This window comes from Aquarana catesbeiana, linkage group LG03 (assembly GCF_042186555.1).
Source record: "Aquarana catesbeiana isolate 2022-GZ linkage group LG03, ASM4218655v1, whole genome shotgun sequence".
Classification (NCBI taxonomy): Eukaryota; Metazoa; Chordata; class Amphibia; order Anura; family Ranidae; genus Aquarana; species Aquarana catesbeiana.
Window position 1 is genome coordinate 112,471,930 of NC_133326.1, and position 16,894 is coordinate 112,488,823.

At 42.8% G+C, this 16,894-nt stretch overlaps 1 protein-coding gene across 4 annotated transcripts in view; it reads right to left on the reverse strand.

Moving 5' to 3' along the window:
* EDC3 (enhancer of mRNA decapping 3) overlaps positions 1-16,894 on the reverse strand; it is a 105,066-nt gene that overhangs the window by 76,902 nt on the left and 11,270 nt on the right. For all 4 annotated transcript variants that reach the window (XM_073619008.1, XM_073619009.1, XM_073619006.1 and 1 more), the window contains exon 2: positions 16,535-16,730. In XM_073619008.1, the coding sequence (XP_073475109.1) occupies positions 16,535-16,698 (164 nt within the window). In that variant the 5' untranslated portion in view covers positions 16,699-16,730. The remainder of the gene's footprint in view (positions 1-16,534; positions 16,731-16,894) is intronic.

Consider the following 16,894-nt stretch of genomic DNA (forward strand, 5'->3'; position numbering starts at 1 on the left):
ATGTTGATTAATCGTTTCAGCCCTACTTAACTCCAATGTAAAAATGCATATAAAAGCAATGGAGAAGGCCTTTAAAAAATACAAGGCTGAGGGATCATGATCAGCATTCAAACTTTACAAGGAATTCAACAAGAAATGTAAAGGTGCAATCAGGGCGGCTAAGATAGAACACGAAGGCACATAGAGGAGGAGAGTAAAAAAAAAATCCCAAGAAATTCTTTAAAGTGAGGTTCCACCCAAAAAAACAAAAATACCTGAAAAATTGTAAAAAAAACATTTTTTTTTTTTTTTTACTTACCTCTAAATGCCTGTTGCTAGGTGGTCCCTCGTAGTCTGCCTCTTCCTTTGCCTGGGCTGGTGACATCACTTCCCCCCAGGCACAGGAAAGGCTCGGCTCTGCTCCCTCCCTCCTGTCAATCATCTGGGACCCATTACAGGTCCCAGGTGATTGAGCGGCCAATCACGGCGCGCGGTGCCGCTCGCGCATGCGCAGTGGGTGCCAGGCTGTGAAGCCACAGCCCGGCGCCCACAGTTGAAATGCCGGCGCCGACGAGCGGAGGGGGGGGGGCGAGCGGGGCTTCGATCCCCCGCATCGCTGGACCCAGGGACAGGTAAGTGTCCAATTAAAAGTCAGCAGCTGCAGTATTTGTAGCTGCTGACTTTTAATTTTTTTTTTTTTTAATGGAGCCCCTGGGTGGAACTCCTCTTTAAGTACATAAAATTGTAAGAAAGGGAGGTCAGATCATATTGGTCCCATAAAGAATGATGAAGGGAATCTGGTTACTAAGGATGGAGAGATGGCGAAGGTATTGAATTAATTCTTCTCCTCAGTCTTCACGAGGGAATCGGGGGGCTTTGGTAACCAATACTGCAATGTTTATCCTCATGACATGTCACAGGAAGCACCCTTATGGTTAACAGAGGACAGAATTAGAAATAGACTTGAAAAACTCAAAATTAATAAGTCACCGGGACCAGATGGCTTGCACCCAAGGGTCCTTAAGGAGCTCAGTAAAGTAATTGCCAGACCATTGTTCCTAACTTTTTTGAACAGTCTACTGACTGGAATGGTATCAGCTTATTGGAGAAAAGACACTGTAGCACCATTATTAAAAAAAAAGGGCCAAGATACATCCCTGGGAATTACAGACCAATTAGCCCAACATCAATTGTATGCAAGCTCTTGGAGGGGATGATAAGGGACTATATACAAGATTTTAGTAATGACAACGGTATCAATAGCAGTGATCAGCACGGATTCATGAAGAATCGTTCTTGCCAAACCAATCTATTAACCTTCTACGAGGAGGTGAGTTGCCATCTAGATAAAGGAAGGCCCGTAGACATGGTGTATCTGGATTTTGCAAAAGCATTTGATTAGGGCTGCAACTAACAATTATTTTCATAAATCAATTAGTTGGCCGATTATTGTTTCAATTAATTGATTAAGCTGTTAATAACCGTAAAAAAACATGGTGTATAATTTAGTTAATATGTAAAGTTTTAAAAAAGGCATTTTATTCTTAAATATCTCTATGCAGTGGTAAATATAAATAACCAATTATATGGTTAGGGAGCAAAATCTCTAATCCACTCTGAGAATAACAGACAGAAGAGATATACTTTATATACACAATTAAAGGGTGAATCTGGTAAATATCAGACTCAGAGATCAATTTTTTTTTATTTAAAAAACAATGTCTTCCTTCAAAAAAAATTAAATTTTAAGTTTGTTCGATTTTCTAATCATTAGTGGGGTCAAACCACAGCAATGGGAAAATTTGGAAATAATAGAAAACTTCTTGGTCAAAGGAATTTTCAGACAGTGTATGTGGTTTTTGTTCAGAAATTACATTCATTTTAAAAACAGAAATTTTCAACAACATTCTTTCATTCAGCGAAAGTACAAAGATTTTTCGTATGAATATTCTTGTCTGCAAATTGATCCGTTTGGCCAACATAAGGCTCGGTACACACCGATGCAGTTTGCTTTTGATCTGTTTCTGCAGTGCTTTTTGCTGTGCGTTTTGATTTGTGAGCATGTGATTTTACTGCGATTTGCTTTTTTTTGTTGGCCAATTTGTTGTTGGGCAGATTAAAAAACACAAATTGCTGCAAAAACCCGTTACATGATTTTTTGCAGCTTCTCCATTGAAGTATATTGAACCAAAAAAAAAAATTACCATTTTGCGTTAAAAAAAAGTCCCTGACCCTTTCCAAATCCGCAGCGGCTGAAAAAAGTATAGATGTGCCCCATAGGAAACCATGTAAATGAACTGTAGTGCGTTTCTGCAAAAAGCACCAAAAAACACATAGGTGTAAACCAGACCTAAGACGTTTAGTAACATAATGGGGTTAAAAAAACTAAAATTAGCCCTTTAAAGTACAAAAAAAAAAAAAAAAAGCAGATAATCACTACTGTAAGGGGTTCATTTTTTTTTTACTATAGAACTGTGAAAGTAATATTTAAAGTAGTGATTATTTGCTCTTTTTATACTATAAAGGGCCCATTTTAGTTTTTTTTAACCCCATTATGTTAATGGCGGATTCAATGATTATGAAAATAGTAATCGATTTCATAATTGATTAGTTGTCGATTAATTGATTAGTTGTTTCAGCCCTACATTTGACACAGTTCCCCATAAACATTTACTGTACAAAGTAAGGTCCATTGGCATGGACCATAGGTGAGTACATGGATTGAAAATTGGCTACAGGGGCAAGTTCAGAGGGTGGTGATAAATGGGGAGTACTCGGAATGGTCAGGGGTGGAAAGTGGGGTCCCCCAGGGTTCTGTCCTGGGATCAATCCTATTTAATTTATTAATAAACGACCTGGAGGATGGGGTAAACAGTTCAATCTCTGTATTTGCGGACGATACTAAGCTAAGCAGGGCAATAACTTCACCGTAGTATGTGGAAACCTTGCAAGAAGATCTGAACAAATTAATGGGGTGGGCAACTACAAGGGCAAATGAGGTTTAATGTAGAAAACTTTAAAATAATGCATTTGGGTGGCAAAAATATGAATGCAATTCTACTCACTTAGGGGGAGAACCTGTGGGGAAATCTAGGATGGAAAAGGGCCTGGGGGTCCTAGTAGATGACAGGCTCAGCAATGGCATGCAATGCCAAGGTGCAAGCAAAGCAAACAGAATAATGGCATGCCTTAAAAAGGGGAGAGATAAAACAATAATTCTCCCACTCTACAAGATTCTGGTCCGGCCACACCTGGAGTATGCCGTCCAGTTCTGGGCACCAGTCCTCAGGAAGGATGTACTGGAACTGGAGAGTCCAGAGAAGGTCAACAAAATGAATAAAGGGACTGGGAAATTAGTTATGATTAAAGGTTACGAGCATTGAACTTGTTCTCTCTGGAAAAGAGACGCTTGAGAGGGGATAAGATGTCAATGTACAAATATCGTACTGGTGACCCCACAATAGAGATAAAGCTTTTCTGCCGAAGGGAATTTAATAAGACACGTGGCCACTCATTAAAATTAGAAGAAAAGAGGTTTAACCTTAAACTGCGTAGATGGTTTACTGTAAGAGCAGTTAGGATGTGGAATTCTCTTCCACAGGCAGTGGTTTCAGCGGGGAGCACTAGAAAAGCAGCTGAACGACCACAACATACAGGGATATACAATGTAATACAGATATAAAATCACACACATAGGTTGGACTTGATGAACTTTTGTCTTTTTTCAACCTCGCCTACTATGTAATATCTACATGAAGCACAAATGTTAACAACTAAACAAAAGAAGCCAACTTCCACATTTTTTTCATATGTTGTCAACCTAATGAAGCGCAAACAAGGCACTACTACACCAAGGACTCCATTATTTGTCCCTAATTCTATTTACAAAGTCACGTACAGGATAGGTACACTAATTTATCGCTGCAGTATGAAAGAGAACGTTATAATCAAAGAGGTGCTTCAGCAGTTTACACTCTGTCCACCTTTCAGGGCCAGTTCACACTACAAAGATGCACTTTGGATGCGTTCTTGCTTACAGTTCACACCACAAAAACACACTCTTGATGTGATTCTGCATGCAGGTTTTTGATGCGTTTTCAGGGCCAGTTCACACCACATGCAGTTCAAAGCAATTTTTTCTGCATCAAAAACGCATGGATAGTAGGTTATATGGTTTCCAATAGGGATGAGCCGAAGACCCCCCGGTTCGGTTCGCACCAGAACATACCGAACAGGCAAAAAATTTGGCAGAACACACGAACACCGTTAAAGTCTATGGGACACGAACATGAATAATCAAAAGTGATCATTTTAAAGGCTTATATGCAAGTTATTGCCATAAAAATTGCATAAGAGCATAAGTTCGGGCCGAACTTTGGTTGTTCGGATGTTCTGCGAACACCGAACAATATGCGGTGTTCGGGGAAAATTTGAAAGCCGCCGGAACACCGTTAAAGTCTATGGGACGGGGGCGTGGCCTGGATGGCTTCCAGAGCGGACGTGTCTCCTTAGAGCTCCTGACCAGATCCGCCTGCAAACAGCTAAAAGCAGCTAAAAAGCACCGATAACATGGGCAAACCGCGAAAGGCTAAAGACCCAGAACCCAAGGGACATGCCACAAGATCTTCGTCGGCTCCCCCGCTTCTCGTAACGGAGTACTTTGGCCTCGGGGCTCCGGCGGGACACCACAAGGCCAAGATGGCGCCGGCGCCAGCTCCAACATCATACGCAGCGGCCCTCTCCTCCTCTCCTCAGCAGCTCTCCCCGGGAAGGCGAACGGATAGGTATGCCTCAGAAGGGGATTTGTTACCCGATCGCCCACCGCTCCCATCTATTAGCACTCAGGCCGGCCCTATGCTATCCAATGTGGGGGACACACTAGACAGCCTGTCTCAGCCGTTTCCTCCCTGCCTACTAGGGCCTGCACCGTCACCGAGCGCAGGCCAAGCCACTCCTCTGTGGGAATCCTCAGCCCAGGAATGGGACCCACGTTCCCTGCCACAAAGATCCCAGGCTACAAGGGACAAGTCATCATCCTCATCCCTGCAGCACAAGGAGTCTAACAAAGCAGCAAGGCCTCCCTCACCGCAGCGGCCTGAAGAGCTGCAAGGGGCTTATTCACATGTAGCTCATGTAGCACAAGTACATGCCAGTGATCCGGCAAGGCAGTCTAATTTCAAGACCCCTCCACATGCATTGCAGAGGGGATCTCCCCCACCGGGCACTTCCTCCATCACCATGAGGGATCCACATGCCCACATCATAATGGACCCTGACCCTGAACCTGAAGCATGTACTTCATGGAGAGATTATGTCCGTTGCATGCCCACAAAACAGGACTTTTGTATGCTCATCCAAGAGGTACGTGACACTTGTAGATCTGAAATTAACATGCTACGCACTGATCTACATCATCTGTCTGCTAAGGTCCATTCTATAGAAGAAGAAGCATATGATACAAGGATGGAAGTCTCCCACATACATGATCGATTGTCCACGCAAGCTTCGGCCCTTAGAGAGAGTTTCAACGCCATCTCGAGGATCTTGACAATAGAGGCAGACGTAACAATATTAGAGTCCGTGGCCTCCCAGAAGCGACCCAGGACGAGGACTTACAAGTCACGCTGCAAGCTATTTTCAACAACGTTCTGGGTCGCCCGGAAAACCAAAGAAATAAGCTGGACAGAGCCCATCGCGCTCTTCGCCCCCGAGGGCCAGGCCCAAGACCAAGAGATGTAATCTGCAGGGTCCATAACTACGCTTTGAAGGAAGACATAATGAGAAAAGCTCGCAACATGCGCACCATCGATTTTGATGGTGCCCCTATACAGCTGTACCCGGACTTGTCCTGGATCACCCTTCAGCAAAGGCGCTCCCTGCAGCCACTCCTCACAACACTGAAAGAACATGACTTTCGATACCACTGGGGTTTCCCCTTTAGCCTCACAGCAAAGAAAGATGGGAGATCCACCACACTGCGATACCCGGAGGACCTCCACTCATTCTGCAAGGACTTAGACATCCCGGTCCCCCCCACACCAGGGTGGGACCCTCTACCCACTCCACCACCACGCCCAGAGCCTTGGGTTCAGGTGAACGGGAGAAAGCGACAGAGGCCGCATCCCAATGGCCCCTCGGCAAACACCCACCAGAGATGACTTTTTGCTGACTGAGAGGCTCCAGATCAGGATAAGATACTAGCAGAGAAGTCACGAATATTGCTTATTATGCTGAGAACTCAGGAAATAATCTGTTTTTCTAGTTCCCATTATAGAGGGTTAGACCTTAATTTTCAATTTTTCATTTCCACTAGGTGGGAATACGGGTTAAAGGTTTAGCCATTATACAACTTTAAGGTACAATATTATTGTTGATATACTACGGTTATGTTTTAACTTTCATAAACTATCAATGGGGTCCCCCTCTCCATTATTCCCCCTCCCCTTCCATCCCCCCATCCTTGTCCCCCCCCCCCCCCCTACCCCATACTTACCATTCCTCACCCTCCCCTATCCCTCCCTGTCCTCCCACCCTATACCCCACTAGAGTGTACCAACATATGTACCTAATGGCCCTCGACCCTTCCCGGGTTTCTAAAGGGCTATTGGGAAGGGTCGTTGGATCTCTACCTTGCCAATACCCCCTATATTAGTTTGGTTGGTCCATCACTGAGCATAAACACCACTAGCTGAATTTATCTGTTCCCTTGGTCTAGACCACATGGTTATCTGTTTAATAGCTGTTAAATGAAAGTTCTTTTTTATTTGTTGCTTCACCATGGTGTGCTGCATAATTATTTAACTGCAGGCGGATCTGGGAGGGGATAGCGGCCGGTCTGGAATTGTCCTATCCTCCCCCAGGAGACCTTCGAATGGCTTCCCCTATATCCCTTGTGGAGAGTAGTGTTTTCATTCCCCACATGGGGGGGGGGGGGGGCCCTCCTAATCTCTGTTTTCTTTGTTGTCCACTTCTTCTATCCTCTCGCTCCTAGCTTCTCTCCTCTCTCTTTCCCCCTAATCTGCCGTATTGTGGGCGCCCCCCGCCTCTGGAGCCCAGGTCTGGCCCGTAGGAGCATGTTTCTGGTTGGGTATGTACCATACTTGAAAGTTCAGTCGATTATCATCCTCTGCATCCAAGGGTGTTACATTCATCTTGGTAAGCTAACGCTCCTTATATTTTTATTACCCAATGATTGACATATTATCATTAAATGTGAAAGGTCTTAATTCCAACACCAAACGAAGCTTAGCCCTAAGGGAATTTAAAAGATCTAAAGCTGACATTATTTTCACCCAGGAAACGCACCTCACTAAGACCGATAATATGGCATTTGCCACTAAGTATTATTCCCAGATATACCTAGCTTCTAATCCTCGTAAACGAGCAGGCGTGGCTATCCTGTTCAAAAAAGACTCCCCTTTTAAGTTACAATCACTAATTTCGGATCCCCTAGGACATTATATCATCCTGAGAGGCATGTAGAAGGATGCTAACCTTACACTCTGTAATATATATGCCCCTAACACTAATCAAATTTCCTTTCTATCTAAAGTGTATAAACGACTATTTGCATTTCCCCACCAGTACCTGGTCATTGGCGGAGATTTTAACCTGGCATTCTCCTCCTGCCTAGATAGACATTCTCTCGGGCAGAGTCAGGCTCCCAAAGCCCTTGAGAGAAGGTCCTCTCTCTTCCGCCAATTGACCAGGAAATACGCCCTGTTTGACTGCTGGAGAACTGCAAACCCCTCAGCTAAACAATTCACTTTTTACTCCCATCCGCATAAGTCCCACTCGCGCATAGACTATTTTTTTGTGAATGCCCCAACCCTGAGAGCACACGAGAGCTCAGATATTCAGGCTATCTCATGGTCGGATCATGCCCCAATAACCCTGTCCCTGGCATTGTCCCCGGGAACCCTCCGTATATGTCATTGGCGACTGAATGATTTTTTGCTTAAACATGACCCCTCCAGAGAGGATCTGGAAAAAACAATGAAATTATATTTTGCAGAAAACAGCTCACCAGAGGTTTCCATAGCTACTCTCTGGGAGGGTCATAAAGCCGTCCTCAGAGGCCAATGTATCTCACTGTCCACGGCATTCAAGAGGAAAGCTAATACGGCTCATGTAGCCCTACTGGCTAAGCTCAAACAATTGGAAGCACGGTTACTTTCCTCTCCGTCCTTAAAAACTCTGAGAGAGATTGTACAGGTACGGGCTGGTCTCAGCGACTTAGACGTAGGTAAAATTGAGAAGGCGCTAATACGACTACGGCAAACCTACTATGACAAGGCAAACAAACCACATACACTACTAGCCAGACAATTACGGGATAAAATCGCGACCGACTCTATTGCCCATCTTAACGATGGAAGGGGCACTCCCCAAACTCATCCCACTAAGATCGCTCAGATCTTTCATGACTATTATTCGACCCTATATAATAACCCGGACGTTCCACACAACCCCCCCCCCCCCACAAGACTTCTCCCAAATAATTAATTCCTACCTAGAGGAATGCGACACACCGAGACTCACCCCCTCCGCCCTGACCACCCTAAATTCCCCCATTACAGAGGAGGAGATCACGGATACAATTAAATCACTCCCAAACAATAAAGCCCCAGGCCCTGATGGGCTTCCATATCAGTACTACAAAACTTTCCTACTGCACCTACTCCCTTATATGACAACACTGTTTAATTCATTTTTGTCTGAGACACCTATACCACGAGATATGCAAAATTCCTACCTTACGCTGATTCCCAAGCCTGGCAAAGACCATAGCTTACCTTCAAATTATAGACCTATTGCGCTACTTAACGCTGATCTTAAAATCTTTACGAAATTACTAGCTAATAGATCAAACAATTTTATGCCATCACTGATCCATAAAGACCAGGTAGGCTTTATACCCATGAGGCAAACAGGGGACAATACCCGTAAGGTTATTGACTTAGTAGAGGCACTCCTGCTCAGTCTTGATGCAGAAAAAGCTTTTGATAGGCTAAGTTGGCCTTTCCTGTTTGCGACCCTACGGCGAGCCGGACTTTCGGGCCCCTTTTTGCGAGCCATTTATCACCTATATTCATCCCCATCAGCCATGGTGCGCACCCAGTACGCAACTTCTAATAATTTTTCGATCTCAAACGGAACGCGACAGGGATGCCCGCTCTCACCGCTCCTCTAAGCTCTTTGCATAGAACCTTTGGCAGCCCACATTAGGGAAAACTTAAATATACATGGTATCCCAGTCCGAACCAGAGACTTTAAGATCTCCCTATATGCCGATGACGTTCTCCTTACACTCACGCAACCTCACATCTCCTTGCCGTATCTACATGTAGAACTGGATAGATATAGCGCCCTAATGGGGTATAAGATAAACAACTCTAAAACAGAGGCCCTCCCTATCAATATGCCTCCTCAAACACAAGCGGCCCTTTCGCAAATATTTAATTACTCTTGGAAAACTTCCTCCTTAAAATACCTTGGAGTCCATCTCACTACTACATATGATTCCCTATATAAAGCTAACTTCCCCCACATATATACCACAATTAGAGCCTCATTGACTAAATGGAAACCCCTGAAATTGTCCCTCTTTGGGTGGCTAGCTACCCTTAAAATGATGATCCTACCCCAACTTCTATACTTATTTGAGACGCTTCCGATACCTATACCAGCCAGACACCTAAAGAGACTGCAGGGCGACCTGATTAATTTCTTCTGGAACTACAAGAGAAACCGGATTGCTAAATCGGTTCTCTATGCTCCCCGCAATCAGGGAGGCCTAGCATTCCCTAACATAGCCAAATATTACTTGGCAGCTCAACTACGCCCTGTAGCCTCTTGGTGTACCCTGCACGCCTTCAACCGCTGGACACAAATCGAAAAGCTATGGTTAGCCCCTATACATCCGAATTCACTGTTGTGGAGTTCTGATGTAGCTTCCGAAAACTTACAGTTACTAGGGCCAATGTCCCTCCTACGTCAGCTTTGGAGGCGTGCAAGATCGACATACCCACTTACCACCTCTTCATCACCGGTCACGTCCTTATTTACTCCCAACATCCCGGATAGTCTGACCTCTCAGATGTCCCATTTCTGGATGGAAAAGAACCTATTCCGCTATGGCCAATTGATAGACCCCAGGACCCGCATTTTAAGGTCATTTCAAGATCTGCAAAGAGAATTTGACATTCCCAAACAGGCCTTCTTTAGCTACTTACAAATACGACATTATGCACAATCCTTAGTCCCTGACCTTCACTTCTCCCCCGAGTTTGAAAAGTTGTGTTTAGAGAGCTCATCCCCTAAAGGCATGATCTCACAAACCTACCAGCTCCTAACGCATGATTTTTCACCAGAGGGTCCCAGGCATGTATACATGGGCAAGCGGGAGCGAGCTCTAGGGGTGGACCTACCTCTCCACATATGGCAGCTTATCTGGTCTCAAGCCACTAAAAGCTCTATGTGTACGCTATATAAAGAGAACCAGTACAAGATTTTGTTCCATTGGTATCAGACCCCTGACTTGCTCCACTCCATGTATCCACTATCTGACTCTCGCTGTTGGCGGTGCCATAAGGACAAGGGGACGCTATACCATATTTACTGGACATGTCCCCTGATTGTGCCGTATTGGGAAATGGTTCACTCCCTCCTAGGGGCCATCCTTGGTGCGGAGGTGCCCTTCGACTCAAAGGTTTTTGTGCTAGGTCTCCCACCAATCTCCCTCCCTAAAAGATCCAAGAAACTTCTATCACATATACTAACTGCCGCACGCTGTTTGGTGGCATTAAAATGGAAACAGAGGGAACCACCTTCGATGTCGGAACTGCACTTCAGGATCAGGGAGGTCAAGAGGATGGAGTACCTCACGGCCTCCTTAACTGACAATCTTGAGAAACATAATCAAATATGGGAACTATGGGTCCTTTTTGAAAATCCCATAACCTAAACCGTCACATGACGGTCTCGGGAGGGTTGGTCTTTTCCTTTGTTGGGGGGGCTGGGCTCCTGGGGCGGGGCGCGATTCCAGTGCCTTCATTCTTCTTCTTCCCTACCCAATTCTACTCACCCCATCCTGGACTTTCTGCTAACCCCCCTTCTTCTCAATTCTTCTCTATATTTCCTAATCTTATACTTTCTCCTATCAACCTCTTTTTTTTTTTTTTTTTTTCTTGTTATGCTGTACAAGGTATACAACCAGTGGTATAAAACTAAAGTTTGTCCACCTAGTATAATTTTTTCTTATTTCTCATTCATTCAGGCAGACATGTACAGAGACACTAGCTTCATGTTATGATTGTTATCAGAGCTGGGCTCTTTTCTGGAAATAATTACTGCACTTTATTTTGTATTACCTTGTACTTTAATCTATTATGTGTGTTCATTTATCGAAAATCTAATAAAAATTGTCAATTTTTCAAAAAAAGTCTATGGGACATTAACATGAAAAATCAAAAGTGTTCATTTTAAAGGCTTATATGCAAGTTATTGTTTATAAAAAGTGTTTGGGGACCCGGGTCCTGCCTCAGGGGACATGTATCAATGAAAATTTTTTTTTTTTTTAAAAACGGACGTTTTTTCGGGAGCAGTGATTTTTTTTTAATGCTTAAAGTGAAACAATAAAAATGAAATATTCCTTAAAATATCGTGCCTGAGGGTTGTCTATAGTATTAACTAGAAACTGCAAGGCTGCTAAGATAACCATGAAATCCTTCACTCTCTATTAGTAGTAAAATAACAGAACAATTTGTTCACTGCCTCTCCCACAATTTTGAGGTTCTGGCCGTAGCCAATTGCATATACTTGTATAAAAAGAATTTATCCCTTGGGTAGTCTATAGGGTAGGCGTCCCAGGGATAACACAGACAGCTACTTCTGGCCAGAAAGGGCACTCTACGCGGTTGTAAAAAGTTTGTATCAAATTTTATTATGGTGATATACACCTAAATCATTCAGTTTAAAAAACATTGTATTGCTATCCATTGAGGCTGAATAGCTCATATCCTCTGACAACACATCATTTAAGAAAAAGATACTCTAAATGTATAAACTTACAGATAAAGTATCAATGTTACAAATGACTGACATTCAGACAAACAATACTCACATATAACAACCAACAAATAACATATAATGCAGGCGCCTGAAGTGATCCACTTCTATCTGACAGTCCCGGTGGCTAATTGCCTCTATGATTATTTATCATTAATAAATCAAATCTGATTATATTATCTATAACGGGAGTGCCAAGTAGAAGTGGTCCCCAGGGATGTAATTAGTTTATATTAGCTAAAAATAGCTTGGGTCTTATGATGGAGTGGGGGGCCGTAATAGGGGCGGTAAATGAGGCAAAAGTGAAACTATAGTGCCTAAAATAGTAGGAAGTCCTCAGAGATTTGTTAGGAAGTCCTCCTTGAGCTGATCCATAGATGTAACTTAAAGTAAGAGATTACTCTGGATTCACAGCACATTTAAAGACTGATTAGGCAAATAGCCGTGATAAGCATTTACATGCATACGAGTGTTCAGTAATAGTAAGGACGCTGTGTCACTAGTCTCTTGTTTCTCTGATCATTTAGACAATTAGCATAGCCCATAGATAATGTAGGGTTTTCCTATACAAATCTGTCAAAATAATAGAAACGGGGTGCTGTGGATTAAATCAAATAAATGTTTGTTATTACGTTACCAGCTTCCTTTCTTGTGTGGACTCTGGTGAAGTAGGTTCCTTGCCTTTTCCCGGCTGTTCACGCTTGGCTTGTAAAGCAGCTGCTAGTGAGTTTTAAATCACAATGGTCAGTTCGTCGCTTATGTGACTGATCGTCTACAGATAGATCGGATGATCTTCTGACGATTAATCTCTCATCTGTCACATTACTGGAAGCGGGATGCTTGTCCGTTTTTTAGCCTTTAGGTAGTGAAGCTGCTGCTGATAAGCATTGGATCACTATAGCCAGGTTATGGCTTATCCTGCTTTGCTGTGTAGCTGATCATACACATTTGGATCGAGTGATCGTCTGGCGATTAGTTGCTCTTAATTTCCACAGTATTCCCGTTCAGTTTGGCTTATAGTTGGCTTACTGTCGGCTCCATTCACGTTGTCTATAGTATGCCTGTAAAGTGGCGCATTTTTCCCGTGTTTAGAACAGTACCACAGCAAAATGACATTTCTAAAGGAAAAAATGTCATTTAAAACTGATCTCGGCTGTAATGAATTGTCGGGTCTCGGCAATATAGATAAAACTCATTGAAAAAAAGAGCATGGGATCTACCCTAGTGCATTACCAGGCCCTTAATATTAAGGGGAACCCCGAACCATAATTAAAAAAAAAAAAAAATTGCGTGGGGGTCCCCCTAAAATCCATACCATGCCCTTCGGGTCTGATATAAAAAATTAAGAAGAACCCGGCGCCAAATTTTTTTAAAAAATGGCATAGGAGTCCCCCCCAAAATCCATACCAAAGGGTCTGGTATGGATTTTAAGGGGAACCCTGCGCCAAAATAAAAAAACTTTAAAAATGGCCAAAATCCATACCAGACCCATATCCAAGCACGCAACCTGGCAGGCCGCAGTAAAAGAGGGGGGGGGGACGAGAGAGCGCCCCCCCCCCCCCCCCCCTGAACTGTACCAGGCCACATGCCCTCAACATGGGGAGGGTGCTTTGGGGTAGCCCCCCAAAGCACCTTGTCCCCATGTTGATGGGGACAAGAGCCTCATTTGTGGGGGTCTGCAGGCAGGGGGCTTATTGTAATCTGGAAGCCCCCTTTAACAAGGGGGGCTTCCAAAGGGCCTGGCAATGGACTGGGGGGGATCCCATGCTCTTTTTTTCAATTAGTTTTACCTATATTGCTGAGACCCGACAATTCATTACAGCCGCGATCAGTTTTAAATGACAATTTTTCCTTTAGAAATGTCATTTTGCTGTGGTACTGTTCTAAACATGGGAAAAATGCTCCAATTTACACGCATACTATAGACACCCCCAGGTACAATATTTAAAGGCATATTTCATTTTTATTGTTTCACTTAGCATTAAAAAAAAATAACGGCCATTTTAAAAAACTTTTTTTTCATTGATACATGTCCCCTGGGGCATGACAATAACTTGCATATAAGCCTTTAAAATGAACACTTTTGATTTTTCATGTTAATGTCCCATAGACTTTAACGGTGTTCCGGCGGCTTTCAAACTTTCACCGAACACCGCATATTGTTCGCAGAACATCCGAACAACCAAAGTTCGGCCCGAACTTATGCTCGGGCCGAACCGTTCGCCCATCCCTAGTTTCCAATAGCATAGTTCACACCAGTGCGGTCAGTTCCAGTGCTTTTCAGTTTCAAGAAAAAAAGTAGAACATGCCACATTTTTTTGTGCGCTGTACTGTACTGGAACTGGAAAGCACCAACAATGCACCGGAATGCATGTCCTTATTTAGGGGTAAGAGAAAAAAATTAAAAAGCGGAGGGGAAAAAAGGGAATGGAGTGCATCAAAAAGGCGCATGCAGAAACGCATCTGGACTGCCTTTCTTTGGTGTGAACCGGCCCTCAATGAATTCCAGGGAGTTTTTCACCCTCGTTTTTTTCTTTTTTTCCAAGGTTCTCTCCTTTTTCATTTTTATTTTTTGCTGTAATGCGTTCAGGGGTGTGTTTTTGATGCATTTAGTTGTATTTATGTGTTTTGCTGTGTTCCAGTACAGTTTAGTGCAGAAAAAAAGTGCAGCATGTTCTATTTTTTTTTTACTGCATTGGAATACACTGCACTGATGTGAACTATGCCATTGGAACCCGTATAAAAACTTACTCTTTATGTGTTATTGATGCAGAAAAAAAAAAAAACACACTGGGCTGCATCTGGTGTGAACCGGCCCTCCATATGCACCAACACTGCAAGTTGGTAAGCAACTAACTTTAGGTAAGCATGCAAAAAAATAAAAACGCAAAACAAAACATTGGTTTAAAGTATTTGTGTCATTTTAAAATGAGCACGGACCTCTGATTCCTCCTGTGTTGAATTGTAGTGTAACTGTACTGTCTGCCCTCGTGTTGTAAAGCAGTGGTTCTCAACCTTGTCCTCAAGTACTCCCAACAGGCCATGTTTTGGGAAGATAAAATAACTGTCCAAAATACCAAGCCATTGACTCTGATTTAAAGCAGCTGTGCAAGATAAAGGAAAACCTGCAAACATGGCCTGTTGGGGGTACTTGAGGACAGGGTTGAGAACTACTGTTGTAAAGCACTGTGCAAACTGTTGATGCTACATAAATCCTGTATAGTAATAATAATTTTTATGTGCAATTCACATAGCATATGGAGGAAAACTTGTTTCATATAAGGATCTATTGTTAGATGTAATCTTCTGTTTTTCCCCACAAACTGAAAAAAAGTTTCTTGATGAACTACAAACACTTTGTCGATAACTTATTCTGTTATTTTCAATTCTGCAATTTGAAGATTTTTAACCAATGCCCCCCTACCCCCCCCCCCCCAAATGTACCACTTTTTTGTTCACTTTGGATTCACTTGAAAAACAAGAAAAACACAAAGGAAACAAAAAGGAGTGGAAAGTTATTGACAGGGAAAGACCCGTCTTCAAGAACGGCTGACTGGCTGGCTCTTCTAGAGCCTCTCATTTGACATTTCAGGTACCCATCAGCAGAGAAGCAGACATTACAAGGCATTGAGGGGGAGAATAATTGCTTTACTGTATTGTATTGAAAAATGCTTTGCAGCTCTCTCTACCATTTTTTACCATACCTAAGGGTTTTTTAAAGCAACATGTCAAAAACATTACAGCTGTTTTAATTACTATACATATAAAAAAGCATCTCATCTTCTTTACTGGGATAATAATTAAGCTGCTTTGCTGGTGATACTGATGTAGTTATGCCAAACATATTTTAAGAGGCATTTGTTTTGTACAATCTGAAAATCTTGAAGACGGGTCTTTCCCTTCAATCAATAACTTTCCACTCCTTCAATGCTTTTTAAAAAAAGCATTGATCCCTTATCTTCTGAAAAGTGAACACAAAAGATTGTTTTTTTTGGATCTAATCTTCCCTTCTGTTTTCACCTGGTGATCTGGCCAGTAACACACCTCCTGTATTAAAGTGCCTCCACTCTGGATGAAGGAGCACAGGGGCACCTTTGGACAGGAGCATTGTCAGTCTGGGGGGAGGGGGTGTTAGATATACTAGCAGATTTGGATACACTAAAAAATTGAAGCCAAACGTCAGCTCACACTGCAATTATGCAAGCAGTTACAACTTTTTTTTTCTTTTGGGATAAAGGTTTTACATGAATAAATAAAAGTTGATAATTGTAATCATCCCTGTCAGTGGTAAATGGTTTGTCTCAACACTAACTGCTACATTTGCAGACAGTTTGTTCTGTTGAAAAACAACAGACTTACTGGCCAGATTATTAAAAAAGAAAATGAATGCAGCTATCGCATCTAAGAATTGGTAAGCTGCAATATAATAAACATCTGGGTTTAATGACACTTTAATCTGCTGACAAAATAAAAAAACTCAGCTCACCTGAATGTGACTTCTGGAACAAGGCACTTCACCCCATTGTGAAAGGGCTGTGTAAGCGATATTGTCTGATTAAGCTGGTCAACAGCAGACACCTGTCCTTGATACACACCCAAAGTGTCTCCACAATTAATGGACACAACACTTTCCAGCCAGTCCGAAGCCATAATTGAACCAGTGATTGTCCCAAATACTATAGCTGCAAAAAATATATGGTTTAGTTATAAACAATGGAAATGCTCCAATAACACAGTAAAGATAAGATGGTGTAGAGTAAATAAATACCAGACACATTAATAGCAAAATTAGGAGGCACACACCACATAGATCAACCACATCCATTGATGAGCTAACAGATGCTTC